This window comes from Acipenser ruthenus, chromosome 16 (assembly GCF_902713425.1).
Source record: "Acipenser ruthenus chromosome 16, fAciRut3.2 maternal haplotype, whole genome shotgun sequence".
Taxonomy (NCBI): domain Eukaryota; kingdom Metazoa; phylum Chordata; class Actinopteri; order Acipenseriformes; family Acipenseridae; genus Acipenser; species Acipenser ruthenus.
This window is the reverse complement of record NC_081204.1, coordinates 10,489,235-10,513,365: the sequence shown is the minus strand read 5'-3', so window position 1 is coordinate 10,513,365 and position 24,131 is coordinate 10,489,235. Positions and strand designations below refer to the sequence as shown.

Below are 24,131 nucleotides of genomic sequence, written 5' to 3'. Positions count from 1 at the left end.
CAAATTGGTTTGAAAACCAAAATTCGGATTACAAAAAAACATCTAAATGAATACATAAAAACAAAACCGGAAATCATCCTTTTTTTCCCTGGGGCATGCTAGCGGTTAAAAATTGGACTGTTGACCCAAGTATGACACAAAAAAGGATCACTTATTCCTAGCTTGAGGCGGAATGGCTGACTGCAACTGAAGACATTCAGTCTGATCTGTCAGCTTTCATGCAATACAACACTGATAAAACATCTGACTCCAGGCAAATCAAACTACCACCTCTAAAGCCCAGGCCTCAACCCAGATAGAAGCTCTATGGCACACAATGAACAAAAATACTGTAATCCAAGGGTAGCAGCTTTTCACCCAAAGGGGTCAGTGTTTCATTTTTTTGTGAAGAAAAAACAAAGCATCCCTGGGGAATGTCATATCAGATTGAAGGGTTTGTAAACATAAAGCAAAATGGAAATGTGAAAAAGATCTGTTTCATTGATCTACCCATGAGGTTTAAACAGTGCAGCAGTGAAATTGTTCATTTAATTTGGACACCACCAGTCACAGAACTTTGAGATAGAATAGAATAAAGCAGTACTGTAAAGGTCTCCTCGCAATGATGCTTAATAAACAATAACAATTCATTCCTTTGGCTTCTGGTTCTTAGAACTAAAAACAGACAAGGCCAAATGAAATACTGAGGGATCACAGCCCAATTCCAAATGAGACACAAGAAACATAGAAAGGTTAATTAATGTAACCTCACGGGTACTCTATTGTTAATGAATGTCCTGAACAAGTCTCATCACAACCCAATAGGGAATTCACCAGATCAGCAATTTCTAATCACAAACAGGTTCTTCCCTGTGCCTAATGTGAATTTCCTAACTTCAAAATTGTATTCATGAGAATCATACTAAAAATGAACAGAAAAACACGACAGGTTATCAAAAAAACATTTCACACGTATAGCCTGGTATTGCAATAATTTGTTTGTTTTTTTTTTTTTATTAAAGATGCTGCCCTGTTTTTTCTCCACAATATAGAATGTCCAATTATGGTCCCTCACCACCGTGATTCCCCACAACAGAAGGTCAGTGGGCATTTTCTGATTCCACAAACAACACAATTCCACCTAGGAGCTTAACTTAAGAGCAGATTGTCGAGCTACCAGCCTCTGGAGCTCGACAGGCCAATTTTGGAAACCCCTGTGAAGACTGGCAACTTTGAACAGGCACAATTCTCACCTGCACTCGCCGGACTGTAAGACTTGCTGCACTCAAGGAATCCATTTCTGATGATCTTAACTCACAATTCTCTAAAAACAATTAGTTACTATGTAGGAACACCAGCAAGTAAGCTACGGTATCAAATCCAAAAGTTATTCCGCTCCAAGTTTATTGTAATTATTGCCCTTGAAATACTTCAATGATGCTGAACCAGAGTATTTCATCCAATTCTAAATTACCACCACAAGAAATCAGGAAGCTAATGACTTCACTCATTAAAACCGTTTGTGTTTCTTGGGACACTTTCCTTAGGGATTGCAATGCCAGGCTACATCACACCAGCTTGAAATGAAAGAAGGTTGTTAACACACTTTGAAGCTTTGAAGTATGCATTTCCTGCTGTGTTTGTGCATAAATCTGGCTCCCAGCACAATCTCTGATTTAACTTATTAATGATGATTTAGAGCAAGTCTGTACTGTAATTGAGTTCTACATGCAATAGGTGTAAAAGTGAAACCCTGCTGTTCGCACACTAAATCACCTGGAAATGTGACAGCTCGAACAAGCCAGAAACTAGCCAGAGCTCTATGAACTTCATGACTATCACAAACACAATGGAGATGGGGGATTTGAACTTCAGACCTTTTGGTGTTAAAGCAAGCTCTATCCACAAATCATCAACAGAAGGGTTCTGAACCTGTTCACGAATCGCATATGTGGCCCTCCAACTGCCATGTAGACCGTAGACTCCCCAGTGTCTATTTCAAAGCCCAACCTGTTGTTTTTTTGAGGCACATTGGCCTAAAGACATACGACAGCATGACCGCCATCTGCAGACATCTGATACAAAAAGTTGTTCCATATGTATTTTTTTTTTTCACTGACACATCCATTCTTTGAGAGTTTTGTGTAACATTTGTATTTATATAACAGAAGCATTTATAACAAAATGTTCTGTATTGCTTCCTTTGCTAGAACAGAGATGTAAACAGTATTGCTACAGCTGTAATTACTAGCACTAAAAACTATGCACAGGGGAACATAAACCAACTGGAAATAAGTATTGGGACAGTGCACCGACAGGTAAATGTATTCAGAAATCAGTAAAGAGGTCAATTATTGAAACTCGTTTGGGACAGCAGAAAGAAAGGATTTTCAAAAAGTCAAAAAGTATGCAAAATTTTTAAAAAAAAGATGAAAGCCTTCAGAATATCCTAGAACACTCACAAATAAAAAAGAACTATACTTCCAATTGTGATGACACATTAAGTATACATTTTTGAGAGTATGCAAATGTGGGAGGGTGTATGGAGAGAAATACAGTATTGGTTAATTGATAGAACTTGCTAAGGACATTCTTAGGGATATATGGAGGTGTCACTTTCACGTGAAACTTTCTGGTCACTTTGGTCTCTCATGTGGTAGTCCTATACTGCCTTCTTGTGGTCAACAGCCTAACCTAAAACATAAGGTACATGCTCATGTTCAATGGAATATTTTTTTATTTTTTATTGCTGGGTTCATTTAGCATCTGGGTCATTATGGAATTGCTCTAATAGATAAAAGTGGGGAAAATCCATCCTAAATGAATCAGCCAACATAATAAACATAGAAGAAAAAATAATTTGTATACGTCTGTCAAACTTCAGCAGCATGGCTCGGTACCAAAGGAAAACAAACAAGTGAAAATAATTTGAAACTGCCAAAGCTTCTGCTCTTCGAGAAGCCAAATTCTTTATTTTCTTCACTTTTATGTCTGATGTAAAACAGCTGCTCTACTTAAATACAAGTTTTTTTTCTCCCTCACGTTTTTCAAGTTCAGCTGTCATTTAAAATATATATTTAACTTTAAAAACAAAAAAAGTTTAAACACAGCACAAGTAGTCTTGTTTGTCCACCAAGAAAAACTGTAGCATGATTAATTGTTTTAATTAAGAACATAAGAACGTTTACATACGAGAGGAAGCCATTCAGCCCATCTTGCTTGTTTGGTTGTTAGTAGCTTATTGATCACAGAATCTCATCAAGCAGCTTCTTGAAGGATCCCAGGGTGTCAGCTTCAACAACATTACTGGGGAGTTGGTTCCAGACCCTCACAATTGCATGTGTTGAGTGGAGTGATCTGTACAAAACAATACCTGCGACCTAGCATGAACTGGAGGCCTGTTCAATCGTGAGGCTCTTTCCAACATGTCAAAAGTGAAGAACACTGAAAGAGTATTCAGGTGTAACTGTATGAGGTTTGCGATCATGGAGAGTAATTCTGGGTCCTCGTAATCCATTATTGAGTTTTTATCATGCTTCTCTATAGCTGTCCTTGCCTGGTTTTAACCTTGTCTAGAGAATTCTATCTGCTTTGCATGGAATAGCTTCCTCATTCCATTCAAACGATACGTCAATACACATAGAACACTGTTTGAATAGAATGAGGAGGGCTGATCAGTCAGTCCTAGGCAGTTAGAATTGTGACAGATAAAGATACAGAGAAAAATAAAGTGTAACTCCATGTTGGATGAAAAGAACCCCCAAACATAATTGCAAAAAAATATAAAAAGGCAAAAGTGGAAAAAACATTTGAAGCTACTAAAAGTTTAAATACACAATGATTAGGGGTTGGTGAAATGGTTAAAGATATGTACAGAAATATTGCTGTAATGTTTACCCTTCTATTAAAAGGGCACCAGATCCTAATTGCAGTTGTATACAATTACCCTTCAGCATTCACTGACTAGTCACTGGATTACTAATAGGTCATTGATCTATTTTAATCCAAACACATTAGTAGTATAACACATTGGAGATCCCATTACATCACCATTACCAACATCCCCTGAACAAAACCTGAAGAATAGCTTCAAGATAAAACCCATTTGCACTGCATTGTTTCATCAAAATCAGACAAGTGGTTCCCAAGATATAGCCTTCAAGCTACTGTATACTGCAAGACCATCCAAAGTCAGATACTGTGAGCTACATTCACAGTGTGTGAACCAACTTCAGGCTTTTCTACAGACTTTTTTCTAAGGAATGTCCTCTCTCTTTTATCAGAATTGGAGTATGATAAAGAATCTGGTGTTTTCTGGGATCAAGACTTATTTTATGCACAGGAGAATACTGGCAACAACCTTTTCACAGAAGTGGATTAGATGAAGAATCAACCAATCAAAGTGTGATTCCAGCCCTGTGATGACCAAACACAGTGAGACAGCTTTATACAGGTTAAGTGCCACTTCTACCATTCCCAGTGGGCTTATTGGATACAGTGGGATTAAAACGATGACATTTGCATTAGTGTCCTGAAACCTGACAAACCGTGCTGCCACAGCAAGAATATAACCAGGTCATTTCAGAATGCAGCAAACTTTCCAACCCCGCTGTTTTGTCTCTATCATGCCCATCAGTCATACGAACCAGTATATTGTTTAAGGTCAGCTTCATTTCAGTGGGTTGGAGCCCCGTTATAATCAATGGACTGTAAACAGACACCTCCTGCAAGAAACAAGCCTGCAGCATACTCTATTTTCCATGCCAACATGTTAAAAATTACTTTACATTCGCCACATTTAAAATATGTTTATTACATGCTGCGAGTTTTAACTGGATGACAAAACCATTTTTAGTATACAAAATAAGCAGTGTTGTGCCAGAACTGTTTTTCATAAAACAGTACTAACAGAACACCGCTAGGCAAGAGCAACCCCATTACTGTTAAACACGACAAAAACATCGATTTGCTTACAGTACATGCGGTTATTGGCAAAAGTGTCACATGTGCAACCACAGTAACTCCCATTAGTAATAGTTATTATTTTTTCACCTCCAAAGTTAATCAACCTCGACGTCGTAAATGCCTTGTCGAGAGGTTGCAAAGTAGTTACTGTATCTATATCTCTCCACATATTAAGTATAGCCGCATGCACCTAAATCCTGAGTGGGGGAGGAAACATATGCATTTAATAACACTGCATCTACACAGGAAGCGGGTTCAAATCCAACTAAATAGAACGTAATAAAAAAAAATAAACCAATTAGCTTAACCGGTACCTTTAAAGATTTTCCTCTTGAAGTGTGCTTGCAAGAAGTGCATTCTTTCCCCTTACTCCCTCTTTCCAACACCGCTTAAACTGTAGCTCCTTTCTCGTTAAAATATCGCTAACTCATACACACAGTGTCGCTTCCAGTATCCAGCGAATTCTTCGGCCGTCCCACAAAATCTGTTCTTACCCCCCGATAGCTCGCCAAACTAATGAAGCAAAGCACACCTGGGGAATGAGCCGCCGAAATGAATGTGTTCCCATTAATCAGTAATCTTCATTAATAATTACAGCTCTAGTTACACACACATTCCCCTCCGATCGCCAAGGAACTAAAACATAAAAAAATAAACGTATTTCTATCTCCTTTGAACATATCTTTGACCACTGGCCACCCGAGGCGTTTTCGTGTTTTAGCCTAAATAAGCTATAACGAATGGCGTTGCTGTAAATTGTAAGATTACTTTTTTATTTTTATTTTTTTTATTTGATTTGATTTTTTATGCAAAATGCTGTTTGAACCTTCCTTTGGGACTTCTGCTGGCCCATTTTTAAGTTGTGTTGTACAACAGGCGGAGATAAACGAGCTCAAACGAAATTGCATAAACTACAGGTAGCCTACTTTTCACAAAGAATAGTAACTTGATAATGCATATAGTGTTCGACCAATATTTTCTTTTCGCTGTAATGAAATACACTTTAAGGTTGGAAAAGACAAAGCCCCCAATGGTAGAGTTTCAATAAAATCGTCTGAAAATAAAACGTGTACTACCCTCCTTTTCTTCATGTAATTTTAAGAATTATTGATGATAATGTGTCTATTTAACCCCCCATGGAAGGCATTTTGAATGTCAAATTAATTAAGGATTTGAATACAAGCAGCAGTTAAGTTTTGAACAAATGATTTTTGAATCGATAGAATGTTGGCTTGGGTTTGTTTCAAACGCACTGCTGATTCAACTTTCACGATTAAAGTCTCCCTTCCGGCCATATTCCACTGTAGAGCACTATTGTTTATTGGCTTGTTTGTCAAAATCTCCAAAGGTAGTTTAATCTATTTGTATTGCATTTGTATGTCAAGTCTATAGAGTACTGTATGCTTCCGTTTTGGGGGTTGCCAGAGAAAAAGAAAAAAAAAGAAAAAAAACATAGCCTTCAGCTAAAACACCTGAAGCCCTTAGTTGAAAGGGTTGAAAAGATCTACTCAATAATTACATTCTTTTGAATATTTATACTGTATGCACAAACCAAAAACTATAAACCATAGAAGACATGTCTGTGGTTTTAACCTAAGCAGTTAGCTAATTACTACAGCACAGTAGCCAGAGGTTAAAGTGAGGGGGGGACCCAGGGCCCACAGTTTAAATCACTAAGAAAATATACTCTATCTATATAGATGAACAAGGGGCCAAGGGGAATTGAAAGTTTGTGGAGGAACTACAATGATTACCATATGATTATACGCGAACGCTATACAGTTAAATTGTCATTGTGTGGGATAATCTTAACAACTGTCATTTAAATATGAATAAAAAAAAAAACTAGGCAAAGCATTTTTAGTATGATACTATTACCAAAATAGATGGTCTTAATCTGTCAGTATCCTACCTTGCTGTCTGCCCACACTGGTGTTCTCTAAAGCCATATACAGCGTGAACTTCAAAACAGGCATGACAAGCAGACAGGCATTAATTAGGTCCCTTTTATGTATTTACAGCATAATAACAGAACCAACAATACACATGAATTACACCTCACTTAACAGAACAAGTAAGCGTAGAGAAATGACTGGGTCAGTTAAAGAAAATGAAACATAATAGAAACAATCAAGGCTTTAATCATTTACTGAACCATTCTCACATAACACATTCAGTGAAGCCATGATCCCTCTTATTGTAAGGTGGTTTTAGTAAAGGATTCATTAATATCTTCTATCTCAGAAAGAGATCAATGTAAAGAGATACAAACATTATTCTATTCTTCGTGTTTATCGTGTTTATTATTATTTATCATAATCTTAGGAGCAATTGCATTTGAAACAAATGTTCTAAAGGTAGAACATTTGCTTTTGTTTATTAATGTATGCTTTTGAAATTCTGTTTAACAAAATTGTAAGGCTGGTGGCTCATTTAATTGAATGGTTTGTGAACATAAAGTAAGTGAAAAAGAACTCCATCATTGATGGTCAGAGATTAAAACAATGTGGCAGTGTACACTTCTTGTAGCTGCTGTTGGGTTGCTCTGATCACAGCTTTGACACATCATGGCATAGATTTAGAGCTTAAGTGGATACACATGGTACACACGGAATATCTCAGTTTCACTCACTCAGGATTTACAGTTTCTAATGCTATTAACCTTACAGAACGGAACTTATTTCATACTTAGTTTTCCTGCTAACGAAAGCATCCAAGAACCTACTGGTGAGATGACTTTGCAATTTCATATTTCCTATACGGCTCCATATGTTCTCCTGTGCGTCTCTCCCAGTAAAAGTATCACGCTGACCGCTGAGCTAATTAAGTCATTCCTCCAGAATGTGTATCTTCTAAATCAATCACGATGATTTACTCCTAAGTGCCTGCCTCAGAGGTTAAGCTATGTCTTGGAAATGCTGGACCTTTGTAAACATTATAACTTAACTTGACAGACTGACATAAAGAGGGATGTGTGGAGCGCTGTATATATCTAATCGGAATGTTTCGAATGAGATTATCGCTGGACTGATCAGAGGGAAAAAAGGAAAACCTGAAGGTGCAGTGAAAATAAAATTTAATGAACAACATTTACAGAAAAAAAGAGCCTTGGGATTCTTTATATTACTGTACCATGATTTTTCTTTTTTTTCTTTTTTCTTTTATTTTAGCATAACCAGCAATGGCAACACAATGGTTTTGAACAAAATGTGAAAATGTTACCACTGCAGCTCTCCCTATTGGTTCTCCTGTCCCCATTAACCATATAAAAGCTTACCATAATAAAATCAATGCAAAGTGTAATAAAGAACAGTGAAAGCATGGTAAAGCATAGGGAAGCACTGTGAAACCCAGAGAGGTATGGTAAAGCATATACAAAAATATGGCAAATGTATTGGAAAGGCATGGGAAAACTGGTCATTTACTGTGCAAATGTACTCTGGTAAACCTTTATAAGGCTAGTTCTGAACGACTGTATTGTCATTTAACTGAAATATACCATTAGTGCCACTGCATTACCATTGAAAATTACAAACTTTGTATGTGGTTCTAATTTTAATTACATGACCAACTTTTATATATATATTTTTTAGTTCCTAATAGTATACTTCCCTGTACTATATGTGTATGACTCCAGCATTACAATTGAATCCTGTAGTAATTGTAATAAGAAATTGTGTAGCAAATATGTATGTATATTTTCATAATATTTCCTTTATGGATTACTATAGGGCACTGTAGAATGCAGCAGCACTGCTTTTATGAACTTGGAAAAAGTTGGTTTAAATAGATATTTGGACAGAGGGGAGTTCAAGACCACTGGGGTTAGAACTGGTGGAAATGCTGCAGGGACTCCAGTGTGTTCAGTGCAGATACTACACAACCATACCAGAGTTTAGAGTTTCTTTGTAAGGGGAACCAACCAATGAATACATGTTAGCTAATGCAGGGGTTAACAATCATGCATAATGCATTTTCTCTATTAAAGACATCAATCCCCTCTGTGGATTTCAGCCACCCGGATCTCAAATTTGAGAAAAACAAAATGTAGATGTGCAGTGCGAGAAGGAGAGGATCTGACTCCCCACTGCTCTGCGGTTAGACAGTTTAGTTCAATAAAATACAAAAAAGATGAAAGAAATCTTAGCCCGTCTCCATAGATAATTTATTAGGATGTATTAGCTGCAGGAGTAAGAGCAGTCATGAGGGAACGGCAGTGTTATGTCTCTCTCCGTGATCTAGTGAACAGCAAAGGGGGTTTCTCTACGCCTCACTCTTCAGAGCTTCAACATTTAAACAAATACAACTATCTTACTTTCTCACATTTGTTCTGCTGTGTCCAGGCTGGACTGACACGCGGCACCCTCACTGAAGTCGGTCAGTACTGTACCACTTGACATTTGCCATTACAAATTAATACAGTGATTTCACTTTCGACGTTTGGTATTAGACTTCCCTTCTAGACTGGTGATCAAATGTGTGTGGCATATATAATTCATTAAAGTAGCATTAAATGTAATTGTAATTGATTTAAAATATTTCTATTGCACTTTTTATGATGTTTGCAATCACTGTGAGTGTTTTATGGGTTCTGTTACTCCTATATTGAGTTATTTGCATTCTTCGCTATACCTCACTTTACCTTGTCTTTGCCAGCAGAATCCTAACTGCATGGCACTGAATAGGTTTCCTCATTCCAGTCTGTCATTTGACAATGCTCTGCATATACTCTACACATACATAAGTGTATTGTATATATACAGGAAGAAGGAATAATATACATATATTTTGCCTCCCTATATACAGTATGTATATTTTATAGGGTGATTTTCTATCTGATTTAAGCTATGTGAAAAAAGATGGCTGCATCACATTAGTATCAGGATCTCCAATATTTATGAACATATTTCAATTTATCAAATCTAACATATACTCCACTTTTATATAAAAAGGGTAATATCCATGACACTAGTTTTGTCCCACTTGACTATGTCAGTTTTCTAGTTAGAAACACAATGGGGCGTACAGTTTGCAACTCTACTATTGCTTTTGAAATATCTCAGTCACAATTGAGGGTTATCACTTTAGGCTATGGAAGACAATAGTCAAATAAATAAAATTAAAAAAAAAAACAGAAGTATTATACCATCATTTTTGTATTAAACATTATAGCAAGAAACACAAATATACCATGTAGGTCGCAATGTTTAAAAGAGTATGCCCATTCATAAACATAATATTTGAAGCAGCTACCAGCAAGGCTCAGTGGGATTAAAGCTAACAGTGGAGAACGGGTTGACAAACCGTTAAACTGACAGAATACATGGACTGTTACAACGCATACTGAAATGGATACAATTGCAAACCAGGGCTGAATAGCAAATTAGGAGCATTGGTCTCAATACTGACAATGGCCACCATGAGGAGCCAGAGAAGCCAGGAGAGATACGTGACCATTCCTCAATGATTATGTAACACAATTTTTGTTCCTGGGTAGTAAGTGTTATTTCCTAATTGCTTATGCCTCAAAAGTATAGAAAATGGCTATTATTCCCCACAAACTTTGCTTTTGTGACCAGGACAGTGATATTTTGAAATTTACCTATTTCCAATGAGAAAACTGGCAAAGTTGTGTCTTTTCGTTCACATAAAGTCAGAAAAAAACAACATATGAATCCAAATTAACATGTATTTATACTAAAGTAATACAAAAATGACTACAAAAGATTTAGAAGTGAGTAGTTTTTCGAGATTTACGATTATACTGTAAATCACTTTCATGAATCAGCCCCCAAATGTAGTCTCCCATCATGTTCTCGTTATACTGTCCTTCATTGACAGCTCATCCAGGAGCCTCAAAGCCGTGCTGCTCCATAATGGTAACAAGTACCTGTCTCTTCCCCTGGCTCACTCGGTGCACCTCAAAGAGGATTACAACAGCATCAGGACCTTGCTGGACGCCTTAAAGTATGATGAGTATGGCTGGGACCCCCGGAAGGTGCTGATGCCACCACTGCACATCAAATTGGGCCTTATGAAACAATTTGTCAGAGCTCTAGATAAGGAGTCGGCAGCCTTCAAGTACCTTCAAGACTTCTTCCCTAAGCTGTCTGAGGCAAAGGTCAAAGCCGGTGTCTTCGTCGGACCACAGATAAAGAAGATCCTGGAGTGCAATGAATTCCCCAAGAAGCTCACTAGTAAGGAGAAAGCGGCTTTGAACAGCTTTGTCGCAGTGGTTCGGGGCTTCCTGGGCAATCACAAGGCCGAAAACTATGTGGAGCTGGTTGAGACTCTGGTGAAGAACTACGGCACAATGGGCTGTAGGATGTCCCTCAAAGTCCATATCCTTGATGCTCATCTTGATAAATTCAAGGAGAACATGGGAGCGTACTCGGAGGAGCAAGGCGAGCGCTTCCACCAGGATATACTGGACTTTGAACGCCGCTACCAAGGACAGTATAACGAGAACATGATGGGAGATTACATTTGGGGGCTGATTTGTGAAAGTGATTCACAGTATAATCGTAAATCTCGAAAAACTACTCACTTCTAAATCTTTTGTAGTCATTTTTGTATTACTTTAGTATAAATACATGTTAATTTGGATTCATATGTTGTTTTTTTCTGACTTTATGTGAACGAAAAGACACAAATTTGCCCGTTTTCTCATTGGAAATAGGTAAATTTCAAAATATCACTGTCCTGGTCACAAAAGCAAAGTTTGTGGGGAATAATTGCAATTTTCTATACTTTTGAGGCATAAGCAATTAGGAAATAACACTTACTACCCAGGAACCAAAAAAAAATAAAAAATTGTTACACGGTGTTATCAATTCTAATTAGTTACAAATTTGCTGCAAAGAAATCCCTATTGATTCACCATTTTTTTAACATTTTTCCTGATCAGCATTTTGTGCAGTCTTTCTGAACGCCTGGTGTAAGCTCCTGAGCGAATTATTTAAGAACTGCCCACTGACTGCAAAGATTCATCAAAATTGGCTGTTCTCTTGCATATGCAAAAATGAAGGACAGACTGACAAACAGGTGACTCCATATATCCCTAGATGTTAATGGTCCAAATAACATGTAACAAAAAAGTCCTTATCAAATGTCATCAAAATTGAATAACTGTTTCTCAAAATACTATACATTTAAAATTGACATAAAGACAAACAGACTCCACATATCCCCAGTTTCTGATACTTTCAATAACTTGTGGTGCCATTTATTACAATTGGATATCCTCCACTATATCCCCATTGGCAGGGATACACTATAATAGATTAGTAGTAACAGATTAGTCAGTCATGGAGCTGAAACGATGATATTTCACAAGTAGTCATTAGATACTCACTATCTCCCATTTAGGTAATGGTCCTTGTGATTGCTCTAACCTAAATCTGAAAACAGTAGAATTTAAGGGAGATTGTATCTTCCTCAGCAGTTCATTGCCTGCATCAAGCTGGCCCTAAAAGACAGGCCTGTCACTTCAACCTTTTTGTTACTGGACACAAAGACAGAAAGGGAATATAATTTAAAAGTGATGCTTTGATGATATGAACAAAGAGCCCATCATAACTCATTCAAAATGCCATAACCGGCCTGCAGTAAATCAGCAGGATGTAAATCTCAGCAAAAACAAGAGCTGATATCATTTCCATTTTCTCGAGAGCGCAGATTCAATAATTCATTACAAAAGAAACCGTGTATTAACAGCAGCGAAATCCAAGCAATTAAAAAGTCCAACAGGGTCTGGTACCCAGCGCAAAGCAGGGCTTTTTGAATTGCTATACTTAACTTGTTTGTTATTCATTTTCTGCCCTCCTCTGGTGATGCATTTGACAAATACAAGAGAACAGCTTCATTAACCAAAGTGGACCATTTTCAGCATTAGTTCAGGTTGGCCAGCCTTCTACAAGAAAATAACAGCATCTGAGGGATGAGGAAGAACTTATTGCTGAATATGTATTTGATCCCGTCTACATTTTCCGATTATTTCATTTCTTAGCTGTTTAATATCCTGTTGTATGTGTTCTCAGTTGTTCTCTGTTGTTGTTTTTGCTTTATTCACTATTTGCTTTCTAACTATTAAAAAAAAAAAACAGTTTCTCAAAAGACTTCTCAAAGCTGACAGAGAGGAAGTGATGGGAGGAAGTCTATTAGCATTGCACTGTGGACTGAAGCTCACAGGTGAAGCATTGGACTGTGTAACACGGATATGCTTCCCCACATTCATGCCCCTCTAATGAACTACTACTGTTCAGATACAGAGTAAACACCCCTTTTCTCTCTCCCCTTCTCTCTCTAACCTAAGCAACCATGGAACTATTTAAGTTCTGGGGAGCAGCTACAATACTTCCCACTGCGGGGCATATTCATAAAGTATTAATGTGCCAGTAAATGCATAGGACCTCAAGTAATGTTGTATGATTATAGCCCTTCATGCTTTGCAACAGATCTATAAATAAGTCATTGCTAATCATCATGTATATCACACAGCTGATTTCATAAAGAATACCAGCCTTCTTAATGGGAAGCAGTAGCTCTGAATATAAACTACAAAAGGGATGCTACAGAAAATGTTCCTGTAAACCGGATTCAAACAAAAAAGCCCACAGGAGGAATACACATACAACCCACCAATCTATGCAGTTCACCAAAAACAATGAGACACGCAAGAGACAGTCCAAAGATGAAAGCAGATACATACAAAATCAGTAGAGAAAAGAAAAACTGAGAAGAAGCCTACTCATTTCGGTATATTAAACAATTCACGTTCAATGTGTCATTTCAAGAAAAAAAAATTATAAAAAAGCTAAACATTACGGTCTTAAATTAAACAAAAAAAGTAATTAAAGAAAACATGCAGCTCACTAATTGCTGCCGATTAAATCTTTCACCACAAAATAGGATGAGTTGTAAAAAGGTGATAGTTACAAAACAAAAGAAAATCAAGACACATTATAATATGTTAAAAAAAAAAAAAAGGATTTGAATTTACTTTGTCAAGGCTACAACCACAATGCTTCTTAAAGCCACAGCGGTCCTTTCCTACAGGACGAAGTCACACTTTGTTCCCCTAGTGGCCGTGGGGGTAATTAAATATCAAAAACATATACAGTAGATGCCGCTTATTAACAACCTCTCGGTTCCCAGCAAAAATATGTCATTAACTGAAAGTTACCAATATCGAAAGGCACCCGTTTTCAAGAGCATTTATATGGAACGATATATACTGTAGTTGTACAAATATGGCACTGAAATACATGCGTTTTAAATGTTACAGTGTTAAAAAATGAACATGAGAACAACAAACTGTTTATATAGAACTGTTTACTTCACACATGTGTAAAACAAAAAAAGGAGTAGGCTTAAATAGTACTGCACAACGATGTACAATTGTCCTTACAATGAGTAAAGCAAACATAAAAAATATGTGGTGTACTTGAAATCAATACTAAAGAACACAATTTTAAAATAAGAAATTGTCCAACGTTGTCTGCTTTATAAAATGTACCACCTCCCACTGTAAATTTCTCAATTTTGCGTGCAGCTTCGTAGCCAGTTTGAAAGCCATGATTCAGCCTCAGTCCACCAGAAATACGCAGTTGTGAAGTGTGTTATAAAAGCTGCATGAAGTATGTGCATATATCATGCAAGTGCGCTCTGTAGCACTGGCAACTAGTAATAATGTCAGTAAGCGGCGTGCATTTGCTAATATCAGAATTCCATTAACATTAAAGTCTATGGGACGGCATATACTGTATATTTTTTATAACTAGATGTAGTGTTTAGTGTTGAGTCAGACAGTGACGAAAATGCAGTCATGTATTTTTTTGGTAGATGCTACTACTAAATAAGATGGTGCATGCAGCTGGAAATAAGAGCTTCACTGTTTCAGAAGTTTGATGTTAAAGTTTATTTGTAACCTTTTGTGTGGTTCAGGAGGCAGGCGCATGGGCTCCTCCCCTGTTTAAACCCCAAGTCACGTCCTTATTCTCTGTCTTGCTTTTTCGTTTCCTCCATCCAATATACCGCTCCACCTCTGCAACGGTCTCCCTCTGGGGGGCAAGTGAAACTCACTCCCCAACCTTAGAGGCTGAGCCGTGCTGGCCTTGTCCTCCACCAGGACGGTTCTTCGTGAGCCAGGGAGACCCTGTCATCTTTTCTAAGTCACAAAGCACTTTTCTCCTATTTCAAATCCTGAGGTTCCATGCAGCCCTTGCTCCTGTCCTTTGAATAGTCAAGTGTATTATTATTATTATTATTATTATTATTATTATTATTATTATTATTATTTACTCCATTGTATCTACTAGATAACAGTTGCTGTATAAGCAGCAGTTTTATGTTTATTATATGATTTAATATTTCATTTAATATATAAGGAACAGTGTTTTTCCTTCATGTAAGAACTGTAAGTGCATTATTTAATTTAGTTACAAAAAACCTGCAGTGTGCAGTAAATGGCAGTTGTATCTACACATGCGCAAGGAGAAATGTATTATGCATAATCATTAAAAATTGAAAATATAGACTTTCAGCTTATACTTGGTGTGAGGTGATCACTCATTCATTCAGGGGTGTCTGCATGTGAAATTGTGGACTTGCCCTAAGCCAAATGTTCCAGGAACATCTACACATAAACCTAATCTTTATTTTACAATCTTACTTCAAACCTTTACCTTAATCCTTGCCTTGAAGTCACTATAAGCTTGCCAAATTGCTGTTCAGTCAGGATGAAATATTATTCTCTGTACAACAGATGCTAATCAAAGGGTGGATGCTCCTGAAGCAATCAGTAAAACTAATCTACAACCTGCAGAGTCCGGGGGTATTCTGTGTGAAATTGAAGATGCACAGTACGATAGTTAATTGTTCATGTACTTATTTATGATTTATAAGGAGTTCCCAGATTTTAAAATTAACTTGTACTGTTAATCTTGTATTGTATTCAAATTCTGCCTATATTTTTTTGGAACCAGCATAGGTACCACATTGCAGACGTATAGTCTAACAGAATTAATATGTGTATGAACCATATACTGTACGTACCTTCTAATAAAAGGCATGTGTCATTCAGCATACATGGTGGCTCATTTTTAAAGAACTCTTTATTTCTAACATGCACTGGGATTCACATCTTTACATTAGAAAGCTCTTAGACATCCTCTTTGAAACAAGGACTATGCTTCCATTATTTTTAATGATAGCCAAGTGGATGCATAATAGATGTTGAAGTCATGGAAACAATAATTTATGTCCCTGTTTCCTGAAAAATAATGCTTTAAAAGATGACAGATTTGGGATGTATGTCAGGGATTCATTTTCTGTGAAGACTATCCATATTAACAAAGTGAGTGCAGGAGTACAATGCTTGATTATACAACTGGACAATGCTTTTATTATATTTAAAAAAAAACTTAGAATTACATTTTATATGAAGAAAGCTAAATAGTATACACTTAAATCAGAAACATATAATAAATATGAACAAGGACTGGGGAACTAATAACAAAAACAACATCATTTATTTTATAGAGCACCCTTCAGAGAGCTGTACAATTAAAAAACATGCTTAAACAGTGGCGCTGGAAGTTTACATGAAATGTACAGGCCCATTCTCCACAAGGACTAAATTATAGATAGAAGCATTGCAATCCAGTATATCAATCTGTAATTATTCTGTTCCATTTCCCAAGAAAATCATATATACCATGTCAATTAAATTGGAGATATCTCCGTTAGTTATTGCTTCTTTTTTTTAAAACTGTCTAAATGATAAAGATTCTCAATATTTATTATGCTCAAAAATAATGCAACTATTTGCTCAAGATATTTTCCATTTAACCAAAATAATTGTAACATGTACATGATATTTACATATTTTTAGAAACTCCATTTATGAATTGTAAATAGCAATAGTTTCCCTTTCTCTAAATGCAAGGCCAATAAAATATAAATATTACAATTTCTTCAGCTCTTATATTACTAAAGGAAACCATAGCAATGAAACAAAAAGAAAATCCTAATCTTATTTTTGTTCAAAAAGGAATACATTGGTGTGGGGGCACGACAAACTAATAGTTTACTGTATATATTTTTTCAACAATAAATGTGCCATTCAAACTTTTATTAATGTCTCTGTGTTTCTATAACTATCAAACTGACATACTGTAAGGGGATGGGCTAAAGGTGGATAAGAGTTAAATTGATCAAGGTCATCTGATATTTTAATCCTTATATTTCCCTGCAGTGGTTAGTCGTGGTACTTGGTTTGATTTACATCCTGTAATAAGCTGTTTTAGTGTAAATGTACCTGATAAAAATATCTATTTCCCATGTTGCAAATTGCTATGCTCGAACAGCTAATGTAAATTCCACTCAGAGCTTCTCAAGGAAAACCTGTTTGAAGCAAATTAGGTCTGAAACAATAGGATGGTAATTGAAACATAAAATTCAAATGGCAAACACTGTACTTATGAGACGAGAACTACTCAGCAGCCATCTTAGAAAATATAAAAATATATACTGTTTTTATAGTTCACGTAAGAGAATATATAAGTTCAAGATGTAAGTTAGTGTGCCCAATTATTTTTTCTCCCCAATTTAGAATATCCAGTTATGTTCCCTCACTGCTCCGCATAACAGGTCAGTGTGCGTCCTCTGATCCCACGACCATGTCAATAGCCTCTTTACACCCAAGCGGATGTCAGTGAGCTGCCAGCAACTGGAGGACAAAAGCCAAGCCCTGCACCTGTGTGCTTTGAGCTCACTGGGCACCTGATCAGTAGGGTCCACGGTAGCACGCTGAGAAGAAATAGTCCCTGACAATTTTTCCATCCTTACCTGCGGGAGAGTCAATGGGATGCTCCCTGTAGAATCCCCAAGGAACTTCACACAGCCAGGACGCAAACCTGCGCTCCACTGACCGTATGACTCACCCTGCACACCATGTGATTGTGTCTTTACCAGATGAGTTACTCAGGGACCTAAGGTATAAATTTCAACAACATTTTCACACATCCTGTATTATTTTACTTTTCCAACTGTATTTTCAGTTTGGCACAGATGAAGCTCATTTACATGTATCCTACCACAAAGCTATAGTTTTGATGGTAATCTCTGGTATTTCCTCCTCACACACTTCCTGTATTACAGGTAGTATGCCCCCTAATTCCTAGAAGTATGTGCAACATAGAAAGTGAATATATGGCTGACAGAAGAGTGCCCCATACTGGTCCAGCAACACCAGCTGATCTTCCATAAAAGTTCCCCAACTTATCTCCTGAGTACCCTGGACTGTTTGGCCTGACACTTCATTCCTAGGGTTAAAAGGAAGTCGGTCATTTAGAAAGGGGGCGGAGCTTCGGTGCATTAACTCATCGACCTGGAAGGGAAATGATGTGGCAGCTGCGGATTGGAGGGGTCATGTGTGACGGTATAAATAGAGGACGAAGCGACGTAATCTGTTCCTTCGTTTTGGTTAGAGAACAACCTGGAAGGACCTGTGTTTTGTGGGGAGAAAATCGTGAGTGTTTTGTTTGTTTATTGTCATGTCGGAATAATACTGTTTGTGATTATTTAGACGGCTAAACACGATCCAGGAGCTGTCGCTAAAGGCCAGCACAAACCCGGACAACACTGCACTTTGTCTGCACTAAAGTACTGTATTTTCACCACGAGCACTAGAGCGCACTCTGTGGACGGTTGTTTGTGTTTGTGTATGTCTTACATGTGGGTGAATTAAACGGGACAGTTATTATTTCGGGGCCAACCCGCAGATTACAAATAAAGCAATACATCCCGCTGTATTGCTTCTCATTGACATTGTTATAATTTGCTGTTTTTCGACATCAGGCATTTGGATTACAAAATACAACCATTAAACAACATTGCACCTGGATTATAATTGTCTGTCTGTTTATTGATCACCTGCATACTGTTAACCACTTTGCCACATACAGTTTCAGACATAAAAGCAAAAAGATAAAATGGCAGCAACTGTATTAAAGTAACAATCTAATGCCACCTGATAGCTCCAACTTACGAACACATCTGCCGTCCTGACTTCGGTTCTACAAAGCAGCCCCTGAAGACGCCTCCTTGAGGCTCTGCTGTTTGTGCCGGCACTTGTTTCTCAGGGGGATTGCCACATTTCCATGTGCTAAAGATTAGTATTAAAGAAAAGGGACTGCTTGATAAAACCATTAGCTGTCAATGTCATTTATATGTCCTGTGTCACTTCAAAAGCCATCTATCATTTCTGCTGTTTATTAAAAAGCGATGAAAGCACTTCGGAATACGCACATACTTCGAAAGGCATAAATCAACGCGTGTGACAACAATATGAAATATAGATTACATTTCCCCATCCCCCAAGTTCTTACATTCCAGTACAAGTCTGGAAACAATTATTTACAATGACTAATACACTATTTATACGTTTTCAGTGTGGTACCAGTGCAGTCTATTGACATGCAACATGTATCATAGTTTGCATCAGTAAGCATCAAACTGCACATGGTATTTTATAATGTTTACCCTGGCAAGGTGAACATGTGGATGCATTTAGATGAATGTACAGTAGTGTAGGACAGATGTGTTAGATTGGGGTGAAACACATAACGACATGCCCATTTTAAAATTCTATGATTACTGTACATGTTTGAATGCAGTGATATACTGACTGAACTCTAATTGGGGCCATTTTTAATTTGCAATTCATTATAAATGCATCCTTTGAAGCCAAGCCAATGTGTTACAATGATGTAAATACGTTGCACTTGAAGTGTTTTGCAGCAGAAACTAAGAACCAAGACATATTTTTCAGAGATACTCTACAGCCGAGGGTTTTAGAGAGAAAGGTAATTTTCTGAGCCAGGACAAGGTAGCCATATGGTCTGAAACCCTTAGTAACAACTGCATTTCATCATCAGTTTTATTGATAGCTGTGCAAGACCTGCACTGATACCAATTGCAAGACATTTCTACATTTTAACAACAACACAATTTAAATCATGTTTAGCTTGAAAAGAATGGGTTAATAATGAATTAGGACCTCAAATGAATAGTATTATTTATTTGTATTAAATAATACAATTACATATGCTCTTAAAATAAAGATACAGCCATAAGTTTGTGAAGTCATAGCTATACATACTTCTCAAAACAAGTGTCTCTTTTTTGTACTTTTATAATAAAGATAAATGCAAACCATCAAAAATGTAAAATACCACTATTTAATTCCCCAACTGAAACCTCTGATGACATCATTAAAAGTACTGTATACCAATCCTGCCATAAGTAACTGCAGTATATTGTGAGCAATTTTACAATAGATGAGACGTATTTAAAGGTCACTGTATGTGTGGAAGAATTCTTGCCGGTGTCAGTCAGACTGTTTCTGCTGCTGAAACATTTTCAAGTTTCAAGTTATGTAAGAATGACTTTAGCTGATATCATAGTGTTGGGTGGGGGGTAATACCATTCTTATAGCACATTTGCACCATGTCAATCAATGACATACTTACACACTAACATCGTTTAAAAACATCAAATGCATCTATTCTGTGCTTTCAAGTTTTCATGAATATTTAAAAGCATTGTCTTGAAAGACAGCATGCTTAGCAATACAAAAGTAGTGCAAGCACCACAGACTACCTTAGACTGATGTAAATGTTTGACTTAATACGTTTTTTGACAGCCATTTCTTCTTTTAGGGTAAACAGAATAAAGTGTATTTTAAATGGGTTTTTATCATCAGATTTGGAATTGCTTCTGCAGTATGTAATCTTTTTTTTTCACCTTAAAAGGAAAAAAGGTGTTTTTTCACATTTAAAACAATAAAGCACATTTTATTTGTAAAATGTCTTTTTCTCTCTACTTGTCCATCCATCCAGAACTTTCCATAGATACAGACTTGAGAAATGAATTGGAACTAGGACATTTTAAAAGGACACCTTTCTTACAATACAGTCATAGACACATCTCATGAACTAATAGGTACAGTACCCCTGAACAAACTCCATCCCCATGCTGTCTTTCAGCTCTGCCCTGAACCCCATTTGTAATGCCTTTTGGGATGGCCTTTAATGAAGAAACCTCTACAGCACACAGTACCTTTAGTCCGATGCCTGATGACCCCCAGACGGCACTTCAACGACACAGTAAACATCTCCTCCTTCTCACAGTCTCATTATAAAAATCCGGAACTCAGTCACATGCCACTCAGCAGCACCTCACACAAGCTAATTGCACAGCACAGAGTTGTTTTTTTTTTTTTTTTTTTAAATCAAATCCCTGTGTCCCCAGCAGGGAGAAGTTCCATGTTTCAGGTGATGAATGAGAATGAACAAGAGACAGATACAGCCAACAAGAAACACAATGAGAGAGAGAGAGAGAGAGAGAGAGAGAGAGAGAGAGAGAGAGAGAGAGAGAGAGAGAGAGAGAGAGAGAGAGAGAGATATCTTCCTGCTCAGGACTGCTTCGTATCTGAGTGCTTCTTCTCATTTCTTTTGGTCAGCACAGGAATACTAATCAATATTTATAAGCCTCCATCCCTCTTTCTTTCTACTGCTCCATACAGCGGAGTACTGAGGAGTTCTGTGGGATTTTAGCTTCGACTTGAAGACAGTCTAATTAATCATTTTGGTGCACTTTAGCGTTTTCTTAATAACCTCTCAAAGCCTATAATAGCAGGCAGCTCCTTCTATTCCATCCAAAACTCAAAAGAAATCCAGAAGAAAGGGGAATTGACAATTTATTTTATCCTTATCCTGGTGGTAGGCCACTATTACAATTACTATTATAATACTCAGACTTATGTGAAAATTTGTTCTGGCGCACATGAATAGGACACCAGAGAAACAGAGAAAGAGAAAGAGAAACTGCGAGGAAGCTACAACTGTATTGACACAATACTTCCTTGGCATTAATTTATTTATAGGTTGTTTTTGGTGTAACACACACTAAACAGTTGTGTGGTATTTTACTGTTATTTCTTACAAACACTTTTCAAAAATGTTAATCTATGAAGTGTCAGTCTGAAATAATAAGAGCTTTTCTTCTACTGAGGGACTGGGTGCACTGAGTGGCCAGCACCATCCCCTACACTTGTAATGCTGTAGATTAGGGCTGAGCCTGAACCCAATTTTGATTCTACAATTAATAAGACACAATTCAAATATTAGGATAATATTATACAATCTGAAAAAAACATGTTAATTCTATTGCTTTACAGAAACTGTACATAAACCTAAGCAGTCAGAATGAACGAATTGGGAAGCTCTCATTTGCCATGCTACACCAAATTAAATGCAGCATCTTATGAGCACTACGATCAACTTTTCTGTAAGGGTTTAATGTACAGTATATATTTTCTTACATGATTTATTACAACATTGCAAAACGATTATAAATATTTGTTTCAACGCACTTCCTGTTCAGTTTTAGTTTACTTTAGTTTACTAAGACCACACATACATATAATATTCCTGGACAGTAGCGCCTTGATACACAAAAAGTAGGGATACTACAAGTTCCACCTTCAGTTCACGGGACGGGAGCCAGGCTACCTGTAGTGATGTCGCCTGACTTCTCGGAAAGCCGCCCACAGTTAGGACCAAGCCCTCGGCAGGACGAGGTCCACATCGTGGTGAGGTCACTGCTGCAGATTATGAGAGGGTTGTGTCGTGATGTGGCTAACTCCATGGCTGGGTGCCCGGCACCCTCAGGTACATAGAGTTAGTAAAGATTGAAAACATATAAGAGAGGGCCCACCGTTTGCGAATGCCAAACATATAGAAGAGGGTCCCCGCCATTTGGGGGACCCGACACACAGGAGAGGTCTCCGCCGTTTGGGAGATCCGACATATGAAAGAGAGGTCCCCCTCGTTTTGGGGGCCCTGCACATAAATAGAGGCTTGAAAACCTGAAAGGAAGAAAGAAAATGGATCTCTGGTTCCTTAAGAGATACCCTCGATGAATTGACCAAAGCTGGGGCGGAGATGCACCCCCAGAGAACCTGAAACAAGAAGATTGCCTTGTGTTATGAAGGAAGAGCTCTTTCCGCAAGGTTAGCTAGAATAAGCTTAGATCCTCGGATTACAAGGGGAGCGATAGTGCATGAGATGCTAAAGGGTTCGGTTTGGCCGGGAGTCCCCTCTGACTCACGGAGAACCTCCCTCGGTAGGTAAAGGAAGCTTTAAAAAGGTCGTGGAAGTGCGACTCATTAACCCACCAAAGGATGGACCCCCGGCTCCCTGCTAAAGATTCCTATGAGTGCAGACAAACAAAAGAACTGCCAATGCGTATACAACAAATAAAGAAAGAAAACATTTAACACAACAAAGAAGGTTAGTAAATGACTCCCTACTAACTATGTGAAGACGCTCCGCTCAGGAGGTGGCCCAGTCGGAAGGGTCGTCCTCACTCCGGACATACTAGCAATAGACTGTTGTGTAGAAGATAACTCAAATGGGGAAAAACATATGTATGATTCTCAACTGCTGATGAGGTCCAGCGCCCCATATTTTGAATAAGATGCTGGTTAATCTTTGATTTTGCTGCTGATGTGGCTGCCCCGATTCTGAATGAATGAGGAGTATAGAATTGCGGGGGAAGTCCTGCTCTGGAAACCAACGTGGACAGATGAGATGTGAACCAATGTCTAGATATAACAGTCTGGCGTGAATCGATGAACAGGGGGTCAGAATTGGAAATAGGTTTGCGTTCTGCGATATATTTCTGCATGGAAGCATATGGGCATATAGGAGTCCATTTTTGATAGCTGAATCAATTGACCTTGCCGAAGCTGATCTGTTTTGGAAATGCGTAGAAGAGGATAAAGTGGGAATCTAAGATGAGTGTGAGATCACTGCAGCGAATACCCAGCATAGGAAAGCTGGAAATAGAAGGAACTGCATATTCTGAGCATCTTTTAAAAAAAAAATGCAGTTAGACATATAGTTTCCATTGTTAGGTCATCAAATGTACAGAAGCAGCCTTGACGGAGGATTGAAATCAGATTGCCCAGGATATTTTGGGGGACTCAACACAAGATGAAGGTATAAGGTGTGACTAATGGTTTAAATAGGCAGTAGATTTGATTGATAATAGGAGACAAAAGGATAGGGAGGAGCCTAAATCCTGCCCCCCGAACCACACTCAATGGGCTAAGATAACAA

At 37.7% G+C, this 24,131-nt stretch overlaps 1 protein-coding gene across 2 annotated transcripts in view; it reads right to left on the bottom strand.

Moving 5' to 3' along the window:
* The window catches only part of LOC117413608 (glutamate receptor-interacting protein 2-like), a 95,412-nt gene extending 74,276 nt beyond the window's left edge, over positions 1–21,136 (bottom strand). The window contains exon 1 of one of the 2 annotated variants that reach the window (XM_058988773.1): positions 21,067–21,136. In XM_058988773.1, coding sequence (XP_058844756.1) covers positions 21,067–21,121 — 55 coding nt within the window. In that variant the 5' untranslated portion in view covers positions 21,122–21,136. Of the gene's footprint in view, positions 1–5,258; positions 5,777–21,066 lie in introns of those variants that run through there. The other variant, XM_058988774.1, reaches the window with a different exon arrangement.
* Positions 21,137–24,131: the final 2,995 nt, after the last annotated feature.